This window comes from Lepidochelys kempii, chromosome 2 (genome assembly GCF_965140285.1).
Source record: "Lepidochelys kempii isolate rLepKem1 chromosome 2, rLepKem1.hap1, whole genome shotgun sequence".
In the NCBI taxonomy this organism is placed as follows: domain Eukaryota; kingdom Metazoa; phylum Chordata; order Testudines; family Cheloniidae; genus Lepidochelys; species Lepidochelys kempii.
The window spans coordinates 82,765,085-82,786,415 of NC_136381.1; the positions used below are offsets into that span (position 1 = coordinate 82,765,085).

Sequence of the window (21,331 nt, forward strand, 5' to 3'; positions counted from 1 at the left end):
CTTCTGATTCTTTTGTCAAATCAAGACTTTGTTTTGTGGCCTATCTTATCCAGTGAACCTTCCGTAGAAAAGCAGTGCCCTTTAAAAGGCACCGTTTAATCCAGACATTGCTATTAGTTTTTATTATTCTGTTTTCTGGGGTTATGTATGTGTGGATTGTAGGTGAGACTCTAGCCTTGTGTGTTACACTTTACAAAGAAAGGGTATTTAGTCTCCCAATTAAGTTCTGGACACACTTCGGTTTTAAAGAACTCCTATAAAAACAGTTATTACCTTTTTAGAAGCACTGAGCCTGATCCTTCAAACACATTTACTTGAGTAGTCATTGGTTACATGACTAGTATCATTGCAGTCAGTTACGACTATCTGTTTAAAGCAGAAATGCCCCAACTTGTTCCACTGAAGGCTGCAGACACAACTATTCAAGAGCTGAGGACATAAAATGGAATAGATGGTAGCTGTCCTGTCTTAAATACACAGATGCAGCCTATAGAAATGTTATGAGCTGGATGAAACCTCAGTTGAGTCACTGAGATTGAAGGATGTAACTGGACTTTGTCCGATTGCATGTACATTTATAAATCTTTCAGCAAACTCAGCCAAATGCAAGATCTTTCACTAAGTGGGGGAATTCACGGTTGCACTGCAGCCACTTTACCAGCACAGGACCTCCCTCTTCGGATCCCAGATCTCCTCTCCTCCCCCGGGGCTCCTTAGCAACCATTGCCAACTGGGACCTGCAGTCTTCTCAGGCCCCATCTCTATTTTAAGAATTATGGGGAGCCTAGAGCTGGTTAGGAGAAATAAATTCCCATGACAACAATTGATACAAAACAAAATTGTTTTAGCCAAAGACTCTCTACCAATTCTTTTGTTTGAGGGCAAGGGTTGAAATGTCAAAAACAAACAAACAAAAAACAAACACTGAAAGTTTTTGATGCTTCAGGTGGAAAATTTTGCCCAGCTAAAATTTAGTTTTTTTGATCAACTAAAATTTTTTTAATCAGAAATGGACATTAAAAATTGCAACCAGCTGTAGGGCAGTCATGGCTTCCTCTGTAGGCCACATTTAATCTATCTGTGGTTTAAAATACAGCAGAGCCTTATTATTCCTCAGGCTTTGCTGCCTTCCTGTGGCCATATATAGTCATTCATTAAAGCCATGATATGTATATATTTGACTAAAAGAAAAGGAGTACTAGTGGCACCTTAGAGACTAACCAATTTATTTGAGCATAAGCTTTCGTGAGCTACAGCTCACTTCATCGGATGCATTCAGTGGAAAATACAGTGAGGAGATTTATATACACACAGAACATGAAAAAATGGGTGTTATCATACACACTGTAAGGAGAGTGATCACTTAAGATGAGCTATAACTAGCAGGAGAGCTGGGCGGGGGGGGGGGGGGAAGAAAACCTTTTGTAGTGATAATCAAGGTGGGCCATTTCCAGCAGTTAACAGGAACATCTGAGGAGCAGTGGGGGGGAGGGGGAATAAACATGGGGAAATAGTTTTACTTTGTGTAATGACACAACCACTCCCAGTCTCTATTCAAGCCTAAGTTAATTGTATCCAGTTTGCAAATTAATTCCAATTCAGCAGTCTCTTGTTGGAGTCTGTTTTTGAAGTCTTTTTGTTGTAATATTGCAACCGTTAGGTCTGTAATTGAGTGACCAGAGAAATTGAAGTGTTCTCCGACTGATTTATGAATGTAATAATTCTTGACATCTGATTTGTGTCCATTTATTCTTTTACGTAGAGACTGTCCAGTTTGACCAATGTACATGGCAGAGGGGCATTACTGGCACATGATGGCATATATCACATTGGTAGATGTGCAGGTGAACGAGCCTCTGATAGTGTGGCTGATGTGATTAGGCCCTATGATGGTGTCCCCTGAATAGATATGTGGACACAGTTGGCAATGGACTTTGTTGCAAGGATAGGTTCCTGGGTTAGTGGTTCTGTTGTGTGGTATGTGGTTGCTGGTGAGTATTTGCTTCAGGTTGCGGGGCTGTCTTGAGGCAAGGACTGGCCTGTCTCCCAAGATTTGTGAGAGTGATGGGTCATCCTTCAGGATAGGTTGTAGATCCTTGATGATGCGTTGGAGAGGTTTTAGTTGGGGGCTGAAAGTGATGGCTAGTGGCATTCTGTTATTTTCTTTGTTGGACCTGTCCTGTAGCAGGTGACTTCTGGGTACTCTTCTGGCTCTGTCAATTTGTTTCTTCACTTCAGCAGATGGGTATTGTAGTTGTAAGAATGCTTGATAGAGATCTTGTAGGTGTTTGTCTCTGTCTGAGGGATTGGAGCAAATGCGGTTGTATCGTAGAGCTTGGCTGTAGACAATGGATCATGTGGTGTGGTCTGGGTAAAAGCTGGAGGCATATAGGTAGGAATAGCGGTCAGTAGGTTTCCGGTATAGGGTGGTGTTTATGTGACCATCGTTTATTAGCACCGTAGTATCCAGGAAGTGGATCTCTTGTGTGGACTGGTCCAGGCTGAGGTTGATGGTGGGATGGAAATTGTTGAAATCATGGTGGAATTCCTCAAGGGCTTCTTTTCCATGGGTCCAGATGATGAAGATGTCATCAATATGCGCAAGTAGAGTAGGGGCATTAGAGGATGAGAGCTGAGGAAGCGTTGTTCTAAGTCAGCCATAAAAATGTTGGCATACTGTGGGGCCATGCGGGTACCCATAGCAGTGCCGCTGACTTGAAGGTATACATTGTCCCCAAATGTGAAATAGTTATGGGTGAGGACAAAGTCACAAAGTTCAGCCAACAGGTTTGCCGTGACATTATCAGGGATACTGTTCCTGACTGCTTGTAATCCATCTTTGTGTGGAATGTTGGTGTAGAGGGCTTCTACATCCATAGTGGCCAGGATGGTGTTTTCAGGAAGATCACCGATGAATTGTAGTTTCCTCAGGAAGTCAGTGGTGTCTCGAAGATAGCTGGGAGTGCTGGTAGCTTAGGGCCTGAGGAGGGAGTCTACATAGACAGCCAATCCTGCTGTCAGGGTGCCAATGCCTGAGATGATGGGGCATCCAGGATTTCCAGGTTTATGGATCTTGGGTAGCAGATAGAATACCCCCGGTCGGAGTTCCAGGGGTGTGTCTGTGCAGATTTGTTCTTGTGCTTTTTCAGGGAGTTTCTTGAGCAAATGCTGTAGTTTCTTTTGGTAACCCTCAGTGGGATCAGAGGGTAATGGCTTGTAGAAAGTGATGTTGGAGAGCTGACTTTTGCACTTTGTTTCAGTTTCACCCTCTTCATTACAAGTCATGTAGACACTGTCTGCCTCAGCTTCCCCATGAAATGTGGGCTAAAAATGCTTTTCTATCTTTGTGAAGTACTTTAAAATCTATTAGTTAAAAACACTACATAAGTGCTAAATGATATGGTAAATTTCATTTATCGAACTATAAAGGAACACTATCTCAGTCAGTGGCAAGGATAAACTATTATTACACCTTTTCAAACCTCAGCATAAGAATACCAATACTCTGCCCGGCTAATCCTGTTCTTTCCCACACAAACTAAAGTCACAATCACTTACAGTACAGTCAGTTGATAATGGCCATAAAGGAGCTGCTATTTTTCTGGCCATAACAGGTGGCCACAAAATGCAATGTAATTAATATGGACAAATTCTGAGTCCTTATCTACATGATCATTTTTCTTAAATCTCTCACTTTTGCACTTCCAGAAGTGGGAGTGGGAGTGTAGACAGGCTCTCAGCATTTTAACCACCAAGTCATCTAATCTTATCTCAATGAAAAAGTGGCTAGGATCCCAGTTTAGCAGGGTGTTTAAGCATGTGCTTAGTACCACTGATGTTTTTAAAGTTACACAGGTAATTCAGGCCTAAAACACCAGCCTGTCTACACAAGTGTTCCCACCTTTGCCATTCCAGTGGAACTGCAATAGTGGGAGATTGTACAAAAAATGCTAGTGAAGACAAGGTCACAGGGACCATTAAGGCAGGTAACCGTGGCTCATGAGACTCTTAGAATGGTTTTCTTTCTTATTTGCTTTGAAACTCTACCTCTAGAGAGCTATTGATCTACTTCTAGAGAGCTATGCCTCCTGCAAACCCATCTCTCTCTCTCTCACACACACACACACACACAAACAGAAACAAGATGGCAGCTGCAGCTGTGCTCTTTAAATAGGCAACAGAAAATGATGCAAAGTGGGCCAGATTGAGGGGAAGAATAATGAATTCTTAGATCCTATTCTGGAGTAGACTTGGGAGTTTGGGCTCCCACCTCAGGCAGGCACATATTTAGAATCCAAAAATTGGGATCCTCTCACAGGTCAAGTGGATTTTATAACCATTTACTAGGCTGATCTATATTATATGCTGAGGAGAAAAATCTTAATGAAGTGTGAAGGCTGAAATTTTAAGTCACAAGACAGACAAAAAGTCAGAGTTAAGAGTCCTCTAATAATCTAGTGCAACGCAATAGGGTCAGCTGCCTGAGTGTGACCAGATTGCAGGTGTGAAAAATCAGGACGGGGGGAGAGGGGAGAATATGAGTCCATATTAAAAAAAAGCCCCAAATATCGTGACTGTCCCTATAAAATCAGCACATCTGGTCACCCTAGCTGCCCCCCAGCACCTCCTCATAGCCAGGGGTGGCTCTGCCATACTCTGCATCAGCTATCCCCTTTTTCATGGCTCCTTAAATAAACTCTGCCAGTCCAGAGTCTGTAGAACATTCCCTTTGGGCCTAATTTATTTATAACCAATTCCACACATTCAATCCTGGGGCTTCTCCCAGGAGAGAAGCCTTCTCTCCTGTGCACCTCTGCCAGGCCTTCCCGCCTTTTGGTAGTCTTCCCTTGCTTTTGGTAGGTGACTCCCAGCCCTCTATGGCTAGAGTCTTTTTGCCCTGACATCTCAACCTCAGTCCTGGGGCTTTTCCCAGGAGAGAATCTAACTCAAGTTCCAGCTTCACTCTGGTTCTTCCCTTCTTTTGGCAGGCCTAGACCTCCCAGACCTACCTGGTGAGAATTTTTTGGTCCCTGAAGTCTGAGACTCTCATGAAACGTTCTATGCAATGCAGCCTGGAGGAGCCTTCTAACTCTCAATAGCTTCACTCTGCTACAACTTCTTCTTCCTGGTTCCCGTTCCCCTCTGGCTCTTTACAGAGACCAGCTGCCCTCTCCAGAGTCTATTAATGAGGTTCAAGTGGCCTGAACCAGTTTCCTCTTGGATCCCAGTCCACCCAGTGACGTACATATACACAATAGCACATACACCAGCTTTCTCTATTTGTAAATTACTTTATTCTCTGTGCTGCCGTACAAGTTCTTCGTGCAGCCTAGTAGTCCAATGTATTTTAGTAGAGTTCAAAGTTATGTACCAATTAAATGCTTTCAAATATTATGCAGTAGGGTTTTGTTACATTTTCATACAACACGTGCATCTATGCTTATACAGGAAAAAGTGCACTTCCTTAAATTAGAGAGAAGCATGGTCCAATCAGGGGACTGGCATCCAGGAACTCAGTTCTTCTCTGTATCTGTTTCCCCATCTCTAAAAGTGATAGTAATTTGTACCTACATAACTCACAGGGGTAAAGTCAGAATCTATTAGTTCGTGTTCCTGAAGTGCTTTGAAGAGCTAAGATCAGTGGCCGGCTACAGCAAGGTATTCAAGCATGTACTTAAAAGTGCCTGAGGACTGCCATTGCCATGTGCTCAAAGTTAAGCATGTCCATATGGGCTTTTCTGGATCAGGCCCCATATAAGTACTAAATAATATCTGACAAACAATGGCTTAGTTGCTATGAAATCATCTGTTAAAGTAATGATGAACTTTGAGGAAGCCAAGCATACACAATAATCTTAATTTTTTTAATGTTTTAACATAAACAATTGAAGTCTCAACCTTGACATTACATTAATGTAAGTTTTAATAGATTAGTATCTTAGATTTCACACATACCAGGTGTGGTTATTTGGATATGCATTTATGAACAAATGCTCCTACAAATTCCCTAAAACACACACCTTAATGCATGTTGCTGAATTTTTATGCGTTATACACTGTGCATACTCTTAACATATATATGTGTGTATACACACACACACACCTCATTCAAGATTACACAAAAAGTTTTATAAGTAGTTTTCATAGCTATCATGCAAAAGGAAATCTAGACCATTTTTTCAGTGGAAAAAATCTCCTTGTGTGAAATCCTGACTCCACTGATGTCAATGGCCAAGCTACCATTGACTTTAATGAAGCCAGAATTTCACTGTTTGCTTTGAGATGTTTTTTAAATAACTAAAAGTTTTATAAAACAGTATAATATGTTCTGTTTCTGTGCTTAATTTAAGCATGCAACTTTTCAGACAAAAAATTGAGATATTTATAAGGGACTAAAAATAGGGGAGTTTAAATGGGAGTGTTACATCAACTGTAGCTATAGACAAGGGTCTATGTACTCCAAAGCAAACTTAACCCACATTCTATGGGAAAGTCCCTAGATTCTGTGGCAGTCTGGTAAAAATTGTCAAAGTTCTGTGGCAGTTTCAGATAATTTTTTTAAATGGTTGTTTTAATTGGATTAGAGATGAATATGAGAAATATAGCCAATGCATTATACTAATTTAGTTTAGTTTATGCTGTCTCACATTGTCAGTAGGCCACAAATTGTCATCTTTAGGTTTCAGAATTATCAAATTCATGGGGGAGTTCCTCCATCTCTGAATTATTGTTTCATGCTGTCTTTAAATTCAGGAAGGCACCACTGAATTGGTTTGTACTCAGGTCACCTTTTGGAGGTAATCTTCAGAACTATAAGGGCTAGAAATGACATTTTGATCATATTCCTGTGGCAAGAAGTGGATTTTACAGCAAGTTCCACAGTACTGAGGAATATTCTAGCATTTCTGCAGCTTAGCATTTGCTCAGGAAGTAGCAAACACAAACCTTCTCAGAAAGATCAACATTTACTAATAGAGTGGGGGCACTTCAAACAAACATGGCTGATATCAGCCTGGTATATGCCACAGAATTTTACCATTTTAACATGATTGTGAACAGTTACGTTAGATGACACGATGCAGAGACCAGACACGATGCAAAAACCAGTACAAATAGTGTTCGGCATCATGTCACCTAAAATGATTAAACAGTGGCCTAAGCTAGGTTTAATGACAATTAGCTCACATGATGCTGAATGTAATTTATCCTCTATCCTCCCAGGGTCCCAGAGGTCAGGCTCCAGCACAAGCCCAAACATCGACACAGCAATTTTTCAGCCCCAGAGCCTGAGCGTTACAAGCCCAAGACAGCTGACCCAGGCCAACCATGTGCACAGGTGCCGACTTTCCAAAGTGCCAGAAGGTGCTCAATCCCTGGCTCTGCCCCACGCCCCATCGGCCCCTACCCCGCCCCTTCCCACAAGGCCCCACCCCTGCCCCACCTCTTCCCGCCCCACCCGCACCCCACTTCTTTTCGCACAGTTCCTCCCCCTCCCCTGAACGCGCCACATCCTCGCTCCTCCCCTCCAGAGCCTTCTGCGTGCCACGAAACAGCTGATTGCAATGGGTGGGAGGCACTGGGAGGAAGTGGGAGGTGCTGATCTGCCTGGCTGCCAGCTGGCGGGAGGCACTGGAGGGAGGGAGCTGCCGGTGGGTGCTCAGCACCCACCATTTTTTCCACGTGGGTGCTTCAGCCCCTGAGTGTCTTCCAGGGTAAACAAGACTTGAATGATAAGCAGAAAAGCACCCTCTTTTAATTTAATGTTAAAAACTTTCAGAACTTCTTCACAAAGAAACAGAGTGCATAAGCCTAATTTTCCCTTTAAGCATTTCATACTTTTGCAGCAATTTAGTGGCCCATTCAGAATCACAGTGAGAGCAAAGAACTTGCAAAATTCCTGTCATGCTACAAACGATTTGCTCTCAGATGCTTTTTTTGGGCAGTCTCTTGCTGTTCTTCCTCAGTCCCTCTTCCTCACTAGACTCTTCTCACTTCTTCATTTTGCAAGTAATTCTTCCCACAAGCCTCTTCAACTATCCACTATGGCCAGCTGGCCTGTCCATTGGTGGCCATGACAACAGATCATGCCAAAGCTGCCTCTCAAATTTCCTCCCCTACTCAGGCTGTTGCTTCAACTCCTCCTTTTCCAGACACCCTGATTCTCCTGTCACTGTTCCAGTTCTCCCCTCAGACTGCTGCTCCCCACCAGCCTCTTCCTTCAAGATGGTTTCTCAGCTCCAATAGCCACCTGATTTTCCTCTGAAAAAAGAAACTAGTACAAAAGGAATTAGCTAGGCTCCCTCCACCCACAAGATCATTATTTCTGTAATTGGAGACCATCTCTAATCCAAAAACCCAATAATTCTCCCCAAAGCCCCCCATCATCACATAACCACTTTGCAGCAAAAATAGCAGAGCACCGAAGTGAGGTCTTTTTAAATTACTTTTACAAAACAACTAGTTACAGAGGAGACTAGACAAACAATAGGTTGAGTAAGCTGTTTGAATAACGTGGTTTAGAGACAAGCATACAAAATCAAAGAAAAATCTGTGGCTTCCCTCTAAATCTGTTAAAGCTAGGTTGATCCAATAGGTATCTAAGGAATGGAGGGCAAAGAGCATTGTAAATGTAGCAAGTATCTTTGGAATTTTGGACTCTGTTCCTTTGAAAAAGCTATAAACAAAGTTCACACCGGGTTCCCCTCTCTCCCTCCCTCCCCTCCCCCAACTCTAGTGTCTCTTGGAATTGGGTACTTAGGAACAAGAAGTGGTCTGTTCTCTTGTATCTCCGAGAAGATATCAGAGGATTACTAGAAGACTTAAACGGGCTATGTACAAAGAAACACTGTATGGAAGAACAGTTACTGGCACACCTACTACTGTCACTTCACAGGGTCTTAGAGTCCAAGCCCAAATATCTGTACTTCAATTAAACAGTCCCTTAGCCTGAGCCCCACAAGTCCAAATCAGCTGGCACAGGCCAGCCACAGGGTTTTAATTGCAGTGTGATCATACCCAGTGTGTCACAGCTAAAAAGAAGACGGAACAGATTGTTTAGCATAAGTAGTTAATACACATTTTGAGGGACCATTCAACATGACGTGGCCCATGAAGATTCATGTTTTTAAATCTTACAAAATCAGTTCAGCCCTCTTGCCAATGTGTGGCCCTGTATAAGTGAGAGATTACTAGTTACTATTACTGTCTGAATATACACATGCTTAAATAATAAATATGTTTTTTTTTCTATTTTGACAACTGACACGTTAGTTTTAAATTCCAACCTTGCCTTGGACTCTGTTCTCACTGAAAGTGAAGAGCTTTAGGTCTGTCTGAAGAATTGGGGTTCACAAAGTGACTGAATGGAAATGACACATTGGCCATGAAAGCGAGAAGGTGAAAGCCTTGGCCTAGAATGGACTTGTTCTGCCAGAGCAGTGATTCCTGAACTATATTCTGTAGAGAGCTGGCTGGGTATGTGTGATGCTTGAATATGACCATTATTATCATTGTTTCTACAACTGTTATGCAGTTGCAACAAATCTTGTACAAAGTATGTCACAAGGTGTAGACGGAAAAGTTATGATTTGCTAAGTATGATTACCCTGTTTATATGCATGTATCATTTTTTGAATCTGAAGTTATGAATATTGGCTATGTACAGGTATCTTATACATGTGTTGTATTCCTGGGTAACATCCAGCAGCAGACAGAATTTACATTGGTGCAAGACAGCTGTGGTATTGATGGCCCATCGTGGACACTAAACTCTCACAATGGGGCATAGAAGAAACTCATCCTGCCCAGATAGTTCTTCCTGTCCACACCTCAGTCTCGGAGAGGCCCATGGCCACTCCTTGTGAGTTATCAAACCACGATGTAAGGACATGTGATATGCAGGGAAGCCCTTTCTACACCATCGCTCCCACCTGCTAGTGAGTCAAAGCGCTTTGGAAGCATGGCCTTGAGCCCACCCTGCAACAAGCCTGATTCCTGCGCCCCCATCACCAGCTAGAGGGCGGCAGGATCCTCCTGAATGCAGATCTCCCCACCCCCACCCCACCGCCACATCCCTGCCTCTCTAGCCCCCTGCCCGGGTGCGGCTCTTGCCCGCTGTCACAGCTGTCTCGCCCCGTCCCCCACTGCAGTAATCTCCGCCCGAGCGCACGGCCCCGGCCTTGGACCACCGGAGGGGAGGGCAGGGGCGGAGCAGTCTGGGCAGCCGCAAGGAGAGGAAGCTTCGCGGCAGCTGGGGCTGCCCCGGAGCGTTCCGCTGGCTGCGGCATCGGCACCGTCTGGATCTTGGGGAAGCGGCAGGAACGGGGTCAGCTGCCGGACTCCTTCCCCCCGTGCTTCCCTAGGGTGTATGCGCCGGTCCCCAGCCCTGCATCGCCGGGCGCTTCACCCCCCCCCCCCCAGTGTGTGTGTGTGTGTTTGTTGCATCCCGCCGACCAGTGCTGCCTTTGCTGCTATGAGGCTGCTGGAGACCGATCTGCAGGTGCTGACCCGGGAGCTGTCCCTGTACCTGGAGATCCAGGTGCCGGTGGGGCTCTTCGGTTCCGGTGTGGGCTTGTCCCTGGTGCTGGGCTTCACCGCCGCCTTCGCCTGCTATTACCTCAATAGCATCGCCAAGGTGAGTGGAGACAGGCGCGGTAGGATGGTTCTGGGGGTAGAGGACAGATAATGCTCTGACAGCTTTACAGTAGGGTCACCGTCAGGTTAAAACGCTTTTTTAAAAAGGCAAATGTCCTCGGCTCTGATACAAATCGCCGCTCTCTCGCTAAAGCCAAGAGGAGTTTGCAAAGCGCAGGGCACTTCAGCACTCGCCCCCTTTCTTCTGGTCTGAAGTTTCTTTCACCTTTGGACAAGTAAAAGCAAAGCCGCGTTGATTCCGCTTTCTAGGCGGCTTCCAGTCAATGTCACTGTCGCCTGCCCTAGAAGGGTGCTCCTTTGTTTGGGTTGCACACACTGCCGGGGAAATGCTCATTTGCTTACACAAACTGATTTACGGGATTTTTAGGTTTATTAAGTCTATCTTTTCGTATCCAATTTTTTGGGAGGGTGGGCAGGGGGATGGTGAGAAAATTGCCCTGACAGCATCCTTTTGTCAGTTTCAGTAGACAGACCATGGGTACAAGGAGTGCTGGAAGGAGAAATTAAGAAAATTCTCCCCCTTCTAAACCATCTATTCTCTGGCTCTAAGCATTTACTAACATTGCAGCCAAAGAAAGTAGTTTATCTTTCTCCTCTGTACAATTTTTCTGTTCCCTGCATTGTCATTAGTTAGATATACATACTTTGATATGCAGCTCAGACACTTCTATATTTCCTTCCCTGTATTTCACAAATAATTGACTCTGAAAGGGTTCACTCACCACAGGTGCACCTCCTTGTGGCTGGGTTATTATTTTTTTACCCCATCTGGCACTTCTGTTGGTCACCCCTGTGTCTGAATTGGATGCTCCCTTTTAACTCAGCCTTCTGACCAATCCCTAACCCCACTTCCAGGGTAATCCAGTCACACCAGACAAGCTGTCAGACACCACCTCAGTGGGTCTTCCGTTGCACCTCTAGGTCCTGCACCACTTCCCAGAGGCTGGTAGGGGAAGCCAGGCCCTCCTGCTAATCCAGGGACAAGTCTGACTAGCAATCCAGACCTGCTCAGTCTCAGTTGTTGTTTCCCTGCTCTTTCCTACCCCACCGCTTATCCCCTGCCTGTCTCTGTGTTTATCAGCAGAGTTTCCTCGGCTCCCTGTGGCTACATCACCCCCTCTAGACCTCTTGTGAGACTGCCTAGTCCAGGACAGGACCCCAGGTCTTACTCTCCCCCCAGCTCTCCTCCTTGCCCCTGACTAACTCCCTTTCCCTCTAGAGCAGTGATTCCCAAACTGAGGTTCGTGAACCCTTGGGGGTTTGCAAAATGTATCAGGGGGTTCTCAGAAAAAAATTCTGTAATAGTGGACAGAGCCATCCCTAGGGACCCTGGCCGCCGGGGCAGCCCGAGCCCTGTGACCATGACTTCCTGGAAGAACAAGTTTAAGCTTTGTTGTAGTCGTGCGTTGTTTGGCTGAACTGCTCAAGACCCGAATCCTTGTGGGAGGAACTCTTTATCTGAGCTGGCTTCTTAAATACCTACATGCTGTTTCACATCTGGTACTCTTTGATGAAACATGTAGGAGGCTTAATCGAAGTGATATGAGCTACAAAAGTGGAATCTTGGAAGAGTGTTGCCATTTTCATAATGTAATAAAATTAATAATGTAATGATAAATAATAATGTAATAATAAAGTGTGTAATAAGCATGTAATAAAAAAACTAATTATTTCCAAGATCACTGCTTCTATAATTTATGCTCAGATAAGGGAGAAAATTCCTGGAAATATTCATTTTTAGGAGGTTCACGAGATTTGATATTTTCGTGAAAGGGGTGTGGTGTTTAGATGCTGCTTGTAATTATTAGAACTGGGAGCACTGGCTGTTGGGAGTCTGAAAGGACAGGAAACAGGAAGTGGGGGGAAGATGAGGAGGCAGAGTAAGAGCTACCAAGGGTGCAGCAACAGCTTGGTAAAGAGGTTTCCACTTTAAAAATAAAGTCCTGTTGAAGTTTGTTAGTACCTTGCTTGGTTGCTACAACATTTTGGCAATGAGGATGGATCTTCTGCCTCTGAACCCACCTGCACCCTTTCTGCAAAGCCCAGGTGAGCCTCCAATTGCTTTTACTGCCTGGATCCGTATGTTTGAGACTTATCCGCTTGCAATCGCTGCTACAGAGATTTCTGAAGTAAGACAGCGTGCTGTGCTAATCCACTGCCTTGGAGCAGAAGGGCAGTGTATATTTTACACTTTTCCCATTGCAGATGGTAAATATGAGACTGCACTCACTGCATTAAATAACATTTTTGTGCCAAAAGTGAATGTAGTAGCTAATCGCTACAGATTTCGCCAGTGTGAGCAGAAAACAGGGGAGACTATAATGCAGTATATTGCTTCCCTGAGGAGTCTGATTGTAACTTGTGACTTTGGGAATATGGCAGATGAGATGATTAGAGACCAGCTCATTGTGAAAACAACCATGCTTCATGTAAGAGAACGTTTACTTCTAGAACCACAACTTACACTAGAAAAAGCAATAACCATTGCTACCCAGATTGAGTCAGCTACAGCTGAGCAGGGATACAGGAGGCACAGTCCAGGCTGTGACTCCTTTGCAGAAAAGTTCACTATCGCTGCAGACAAATGATTACAAGGAGAAAACTAATGGAAAACCACCGAATCAGCAAATTCAGAATACAGTAAAAGAATGCTTTCACTGTGGATCCCCACAACACCTTGAAAGCTACACAGGATGTCCGGCAAAAGTAGCTCAGTGCAATGATTGCAAAAAGATTGGGCATTTTGCTAAAGTATGTCGCAGCAGCCAGTTCAATCAACAGGTGCATTCCGTTACAATACCAGATGTTACTGTGCTGAGCGTGGACAAAATCACTACTGCACGTATTCCAGAACAAATAAAGTGCACAGTAAACATTTCCGCCATACCCTCAGGCAAATCACACTCTATTAAGCTAATGTTGGACACTGGCTCAGCAGTATCTATACTACCTGATTCCATCTATTTGCATTACTTTAAAGATGTGCCTCTTACTGAACCCAAACTTCACTTGGTGTGCTATTTGAAAAACCATATTCCAGTACATAGCTGCCTGCCAGCAATTGTTACTTTTGGTGATTGCTGTGTAACTGCAGAGTTCTACATTGTCCACAAAGGCACTCCTATCCTTGGCAGAGATTTATTGGCTGCTTTAAATCTCAGGGTAGTTAATGGACGCATTGATCTTCCTCAGCAAAACACTCTTGTGGTACACACACCAGTTTCAGCTGGGCCCAACACCAGGTTGAGGAGAAACTCGGCTGTGCATATGGGTTTCTACATAAAGTTAAAATGCGGAATAATGTGATGCCTGTATGACAGAAATTACGGTGCTTACCATTTTCAGTCAGGGAAGCTGTTTCAGAGGAACTTAGAAAACTTGTTCAAGAGGACCATTCAAGAATTGTTCAAGAGAACATTATTGAAGAGATTAACTCCTCGGAATGGGTTTCACCTTTAGTAGTGATGCAGAAGAAGGATGGAGGCATTCGCCTTTGTGTGGACTTAAGGGAGCCAAATAAAGCTATTGTGATTGACAGCCATCCTCTTCCTCACATAGAAGAAGTATTTGCAGAACTCTGTGGAGCAAAGATGTTTTCTACTCTTGATTTGCAGACCGCATACTACCAGGTTATGTTGCATGAAGATAGCAGAGACCTCACAGCATTTATTACCCATGAGGGACTATTCCGTTTTAAACGTGTCCCATACGGTCTTGCATCAGCCCCAAGTGCCTTCCAAAAAATGATGTAATTGATTCTGAAGAATCAACATGGAGTTCAGTGCTATTTGGATGATATTATCGTGTTTGGAAATACTTTGGAGGAGCATGACAATAACTTGCAGTCGGTACTAAACTGCATCAGCAAAGCAGGCCTCAACCTCAATAGGTCCAAATGCAAATTTAGACAAACTGAACTCTCCTTTTTGGGGCATACAATTTCACAGGCTGGACTAAAACCTGATCCAGATCATATCCTGGCAATTTCAAATGCTCCTCCTCCAACAGATTTGCAAACCTTACGTTCCTTCTTGGGTCTTACCTCCTGACATGCAAAATTCATTCCCAGTTATGCTTCTGTCATTGAATTGTTATGAGAATTACTACAGAGAAGTTCAACTTTAGTGTGGACAACGGATGCACCAGCTAGTTTCGAAACGGTGAAAGACTTGATTGTACATAGTCCAGTATTTGCACTATTCACTCCTGCATTGCCCACAATTGTAACTACTGATCCTTCTGATTATGGACTTGGGGCTGTCCTCACACAACTTCATGAGGACAACACAGAGAGGACTGTTGCATTTGCTTCAAGGACACTAAGTAATGCTGAGAGAAAATATTCTACAGTCGAAAAAGAAGCACTTGCTTGTGTTTGGGCTACTGAAAAATGGAGAACTTACCTGTGGGGCCGCATGTTCAAGTTGCGCACAGACCGCAGCCTTTTGACAACGTTGCTCACCACAAAAGGACTGGGAAGAGCAGGATATCATATTGATAGATGGTCTGCAAGACTACTCGCTTTCAATTATGAACCGGAATGTAAGCCTGGAAACCAAAATGTGGTAGCTTATTGCCTTTCTCACCTGCCTTTGCCTTCACCAGATGGTCTACTGGAGGATGAGGATGTAGTAGTTACGCTTATTATAAGCACTCTTACTGCAGTTACAAAAGTACAATTTCAAGCTGCTTGTTCAGCGTGTCCAATTCAACAAAAACTATGGGAATTTCTGATAAAGAGATGGCCCAGTAACCCTAAAAACCTTGACCCAGTTTTGCTGCCTTATTTTAGAGTTTGGGATGAACTTTCTTTGCTTGATGGCTGTGTGCTATGAGGTACACACCAGCTACTTGTGCCAGAAGAATTACAGTCAAAACCCATACACCTGGCACACGATACTCATCAAGGAATTGTCAGAACCAAACAATGACTACGGGATCTGTATTGGTGGCCAGAGATGGACTCTCAAACTGAAGCACTCATACAATCCTGTGTCACTTGCCAAATGCATGATAAGGCAGCAGTGACATGTACCCCTCCATTACAGCCTGTTCCTCTTCCTGAATCTGCCTGGGCAAAAGTGGCAATTGACATTGTAGGACCCTTTGATACTGCTCCAAAAGCCATCACCTTAATAGACTATTTCAGTAAATGGCCTGAGGTAGCGTTTACATCGCAAATCTCTTCTGCTACAGTAATTAAGTTCCTCTCTTCAGTTTTTAGCAGGGAAGGTAACCCCAAAGAACTGGTTTCAGATAATGGTAGTCAATTTACTTCCCTGGAGTTTGAAACTTTTCTAGCAGAGAGGAACATTTTACACAGAAGGTCATCCCTATATTACCCTCAAGCCGATGGGGAAATCGGTTTAACAGAAGTTTGAAAAAGAGTTTGCAAAAGGCTAAACTGGACAGGCGATTGTGGATAACCTTCAGTACTGATTTCTTGTAAGCACCCGGGCTACACAACATGCCACAACGCAAAGATCACCCGCAGAGTTACTGCATGGGAAACAGATGAACATCTACCTGCACATCTACCAATGTGATATATGCCATCATGTGCAAGCAATGCCCTCTGCCATGTACATTGGTCAAACTGGACAGTCTCTATGTAAAAGAATAAATGGACACAAATCAGATGTCAAGAATTATAACATTCATAAACCAGTCGGAGAACACTTCAATCTCTCTGGTCACGCGATTACAGGCATGAAAGTTGGATATTACAACAGAAAAACTTCAAAACCAGACTCCAGTGAGAGACTGCTGAATTGGAATTCATTTGCAAATTGGATACAATTAACTTAGGCTTGAATAGAGACTGGGAGTGGCTAAGTCATTATGCAAGGTAACCTATTTCCCCTTGTTCCCCCCAACCCCCTATCGCTCAGACGTTCTTGTTAAACCCTGGATTTGTGCTGGAAATGGCCCACCTTGATTATCATACACATTGTAAGGAGAGTGATCACTTTAGATAAGCTATTACCAGCAGGAGAGTGGGGTGGGGGGAGAGAAAACCTTTTGAAGTGATAAACACCCATTTTTTCATGATCTGTGTGTATAAAAACATCCTCACTGCATTTTCCACTTTTATGCATCCGATGAAGTGAGCTGTAGCTCACGAAAGCTTATGCTCAAATAAATTGGTTAGTCTCTAAGGTGCCACAAGTACTCCTTTTCTTTTTGCGAATACAGACTAACACGGCTGCAACTCTGAAAACTGAACATTGCTGGACTGTAAAAGGCACGACCTGATGCCCCAGCCAAGGATGATGTGAGAAAAACAGTTGAACAGAACCCAGCAAAGTATAAGGCTTTCACAGACAAGCGGCGGGGTGCTAAGGAACCAAAGTTTGAGTGTGGTTCCTTCGTTAGAATACGAAAACCTGGAATTTTACACAAAGGGGACCATAAATTCACAGCTCCTCTTAAAATTATAGAGAAGAAGGGACCTTATACCTATCTACTTTCTGATGGGCGGGTATGGAATGCTTCTTATCTTGCACCTGCCTATGCACCAAGAGGAGATTATGCCAACACCCAGTCTGCATTGGATGACTTCACTGTAGTATCAACACAACAAGACGTTGCACTGGAACAGGGGCTTGAGAGACGGCCTGTCAGACCAGATGACCACCTGTCTGGACTAGAGACAATGTTATGTAGTATCTAGTGTTTTCAGTGTAATATTTCTGCCAACAGTATAGTGTCTTGTTTCATATTTGTTCCTGTGGTTAGAACAACAATGTTTATTTTAATTGGGAGAGTGTCTTAAGGGAGGAGGGAATGTGGTGTTTTGATGCTGCGTGTAATTATTAGAACTCGGAGCACTGGTTGTTTGGAGTCTGAAAGGACAGGAAACAGGAAGGGGGGGAAAAGTTGAGGAGGCGGAATGAGAGCTACCGAGGGTGCAGCAGCAGCTTGGTAAAGAGGTTTCCACTTTAAAAATAAAGTTCTGTTGAAGTTTGTTAGTACCTTGCCTGGTTGCTACAACAAGGGGTTAACGAGTTGTTAAAGTTTGGGAACCACTGCGCTAGAGAGTGACTACAGACCTCCTCCTTACAACCCCTTCCTGCTCGCACTTCCTGGCTTTATACTATTAGCCCAGCTCTGCTCCCAGCTGGGCTTTGTCTGCTATTAGGCCCTATCAAGCCCCAGTTCTCCAGGTACAGCATCTAAGGTTAATTGACCTCACCAGTCCCACCTTAACACAGTCAGGGCTTGTGTGGGGTGGACCCCACTTCACAGACTCAAATAATTTGGATGCAATGAGCCAGATCTTCATCTGGTGTAATTTACACCAGATAAGGATTTGGCCTGATGTTTCATTTCTTGAGAAAGTACAGGAGACACTGTATGTGATTACTGGGAATATACCCAGAGGCTTTTCCACCAAAGGAAGGATGGCCTTGTGGTTAAGGCAAAAGACTGGGTGCTGGGAGAATTTGGTCCTGTTGCTGGCTGGGCTTTAGGCGGTGTCTAGCACTTTCTTCAAATTTCCCACTGTTGCACTACTGCTGAGAAGCTAGAGAGGACTAAGTAACATCTTGTTTAAAATACTAGCAGCTTGTCAGCACTAGCATTCCCACAGACCTCAAACTTCCTGTACAAAGAGTGTGTTTGTGTTTCTTTATTTCCCCATCTGTGAAATGCGGGTAATAATATTTGCCTGTTACACAAGCTTTTTTGGGACATAAGTCATATTTGCAAAGTGCTTTCCATCCTTTGATGGAAGGCATTATGCCAGCATAAACTATTTTTCATGAGAGTATAAGTACTTTAATAACCTGTTTTAGAACCATCTCATGAATCCATAATGTTTAGAATCAATAGTGTTGTTCTTTGCTTTTTGCTGGTGCTTTTTGATGTACTTATGTTTTTAAAATGAAAGCAAAAATTAATTACGAAAATAAATGAGCTCGCTGGTAGAGAATGAAACAGCCTTGCCTGAGTTTTGTTAATGGATGCTGCATACCTGACTGTGGTCTCTCTTCCTAGAAACCTCAGTTGGTGACTGGCAGTGAGAGCTTCAGCCGCTTTCTCCAAGAACATTGTCCTGTAGTGACAGAAACTTACTGCCCCACAGTATGGTGCTGGGAGGGCCGGGTGCAGACCCTCTTGCGTCCCTTCATCACCTCAAGACCCCCAGTGGAGTATAGGAAGTGAGTGCCTCTTTCTTGCAAGTTACTAATTTTTCTGCAGCCACATTATCATCAATGCTGATAGTATTTCATGTAACTAGTAATTTAGGAACCACCAGAACTCAGATACCACAGTAATGCTTGTGGTATAATAACCTAGATAGATGTATATGTCTTAGGTAGTGTATACCATACCTTGGGGGGAGAGGGAAGCATACTGTTACTCTTTTTCCCAGCTTAAAAACTGCTCCTTTAGTATTCCTTTTAACTCCCCACCAGAGCCAAATTCAGCTCTTTGGTAAGTAGGCACAACTCTTCTGAGTGCCAGGGATAAATCTTGCCCCCAGGTTTATCCTTTGTTCTTGGATGCTTGAGTTAGGACATGAATAGGTATTTATATTTATTGCTCTTTCTCTAATAATCTCCCTTACACACACATGGGGCTCAGTCTTCAGGTCCTTCAAAGCTGCATTTGGCACAGGCCCCGAGGGTGAGGGAAAAGTGGTTTTATGTCACCTTTACAACTTCCCTGAACCTGGGCCCAGGCAGATGCTACTTCAGCCCCTTGTGCAATGTTGAGTAGCTTCAGCTTGCACCAGCTCCCAAAGGGATATTCTAAAGGACAACTAGGATGGCTGGAGCACAGAACTGCTTTGGCCAGACCCTGTTTTCCTGCTCCACAACATTTCCTTTATTCCCGGGTCTGTGAGGAAGGTGGATAGATCTGGGAACACAGACTTTGTGCCACTCAAGCTTTGCCTCATGCAAGAAGAATCCTCAACTGGCCATGTAAAGCAGCTTTAAGTCTGCTTCTTGTTGCTGAAGCAGTGCAAAGCAGACTTAGCAGGGCCCAGGATTTGGCTTATTCACTTTAAAATATGTGATTCATATTCACTAGTGCTACTAGTGTTGTATTGCTGAGGAAAGAAAAGTTATACGTAAGGCAGACCTCATTATGGTAATTTGTAGAGCATTTGAGTGTTTGTTCACTTTCTTCATCAGAAAGTTGCTAGATGACAGGGAAAATACAGTATGCTTATAAAACTGACTCAAAACTTCATCTGATGGTTTAAGCCTTGCTTGGTTTCTTGGCATATTATCAAGTTTGTTGCAGTCTTAACACAGATGAGTTTTAAAAGTACTAACTAGCAAAATTTGTAGACATAGGGCAGGGGTTCTCAACCTGTGGCCCGTGTGCCACTTACAGTCCAATCAACGCAGAGCTGTGGCCCATGTGATATCCTCAGGGCCATACAGGTAGCATTGGATGCAGCCCACATAACATGTTGTGGGCCGCATATGTGGCCCAGAATGGTAAATAGGTTGAGAACCACTGACATAGGGTGACATCCTGGCCTCATTTAAACAATGTGTGTTTCTGTCAATAAAACATACACACACACAGAACCCCCTTAACTTACCAAAACAAAACCCACTACACACATTTCTCCCCCAAGGAGATGATGAGAGAAAAAAACGTGTGACAGAAGTTAGTCACATTGCTTAATTTCCTACTAGATGACATTCATACTACAGTGACGAGCATGTTATTAGAATCTCTATAGAAGGCAATGGCAAAACTCCCATTGACTTCAATGGGACCAGGATTTCACCAGTAATTCACAAAGGACTAGATCCTGAGCTGGTGGAAATCAGCATAGCTCCGCAGAGGAAATATACTGACTTACACTAGCTGAAGGTCTGGCCCTTAATGAATTACAATTACACACAAATTTTGCTAGCTAATACTTTTAATACTAAAATAAGATTAAGGATATAAATTCCACAACTAATATTTTCTGAACTGTAAATACCTTTCATGGTACAGTTAAAAAAAACCCTAATCAATATTGTCTCTTGAACTGTTCCTTTCAGTGAGCTTATTAAAACAACAGATGGAGGACAGATTTCACTGGATTGGTTTGATAATAATGACAGCATATGTTTTCCGGATGCCAGCACAAGACCCACTATCCTATTACTGCCTGGCCTCACAGGAACAAGCAAGGAATCCTACATTCTTCACATGATCCAACAGAGTGAAATGCTGGGATATAGGTACTCCTAGCTTCACTGGCTAGCGTTTTGCTTGTTCAACTAAAATTGTTTGTATGTGTGTGTGTATAAGATGTCTACTAGAGCAAATTATATCTACAGAAATAAATTACATAGGATAATATTTGATAATAATAAATAAGAATTGTATAGAGCACTGTATGGGCCTATTTCTCTACTGCCCTCCACCTCATGCAAAGTGTGTGCAAAATGCAAGATGTCAGAGCAGCAGCTTTCAGACATACTTTGCTCAGGTGTAAATTACCACACAAGGTGTAAGGGAATGGAAAATGATTCCCTTAATTATTTATAAACGTGTCTTATTCATTCTTTTTGTAAGCTTTCCTTTGTTCCTTCAAGAGGAGGGCTGTTGTGTTGAGCTCCAAACAGGCGAATGTGGAGGGGACTGTTGGGGTTGCCAGCTCAGGCAAGGGCTACTGGATCCATACTTACTCAGATCCAGTGACCACAAGCCCCTATCT

The 21,331-nt window shown here is 43.6% G+C and overlaps 1 protein-coding gene across 3 annotated transcripts in view; it reads left to right on the forward strand.

Moving 5' to 3' along the window:
* Positions 1–10,230: 10,230 nt before the first annotated feature.
* Positions 10,231–21,331, forward strand: part of ABHD3 (abhydrolase domain containing 3, phospholipase) — a 31,703-nt gene continuing 20,602 nt past the window's right edge. For 2 of the 3 annotated variants that reach the window (XR_012156988.2, XM_073329428.2), the window contains exons 1-3: positions 10,231–10,633; positions 18,652–18,815; positions 20,670–20,852. Coding sequence is in view for 2 of the 3 variants with exons in the window: in XM_073329428.2 (XP_073185529.2) it covers positions 10,367–10,633; positions 18,652–18,815; positions 20,670–20,852 (614 nt within the window). In the remaining variant the exon portion in view is untranslated. The remainder of the gene's footprint in view (positions 10,634–18,651; positions 18,816–20,669; positions 20,853–21,331) is intronic. The other variant, XM_073329429.2, reaches the window with a different exon arrangement.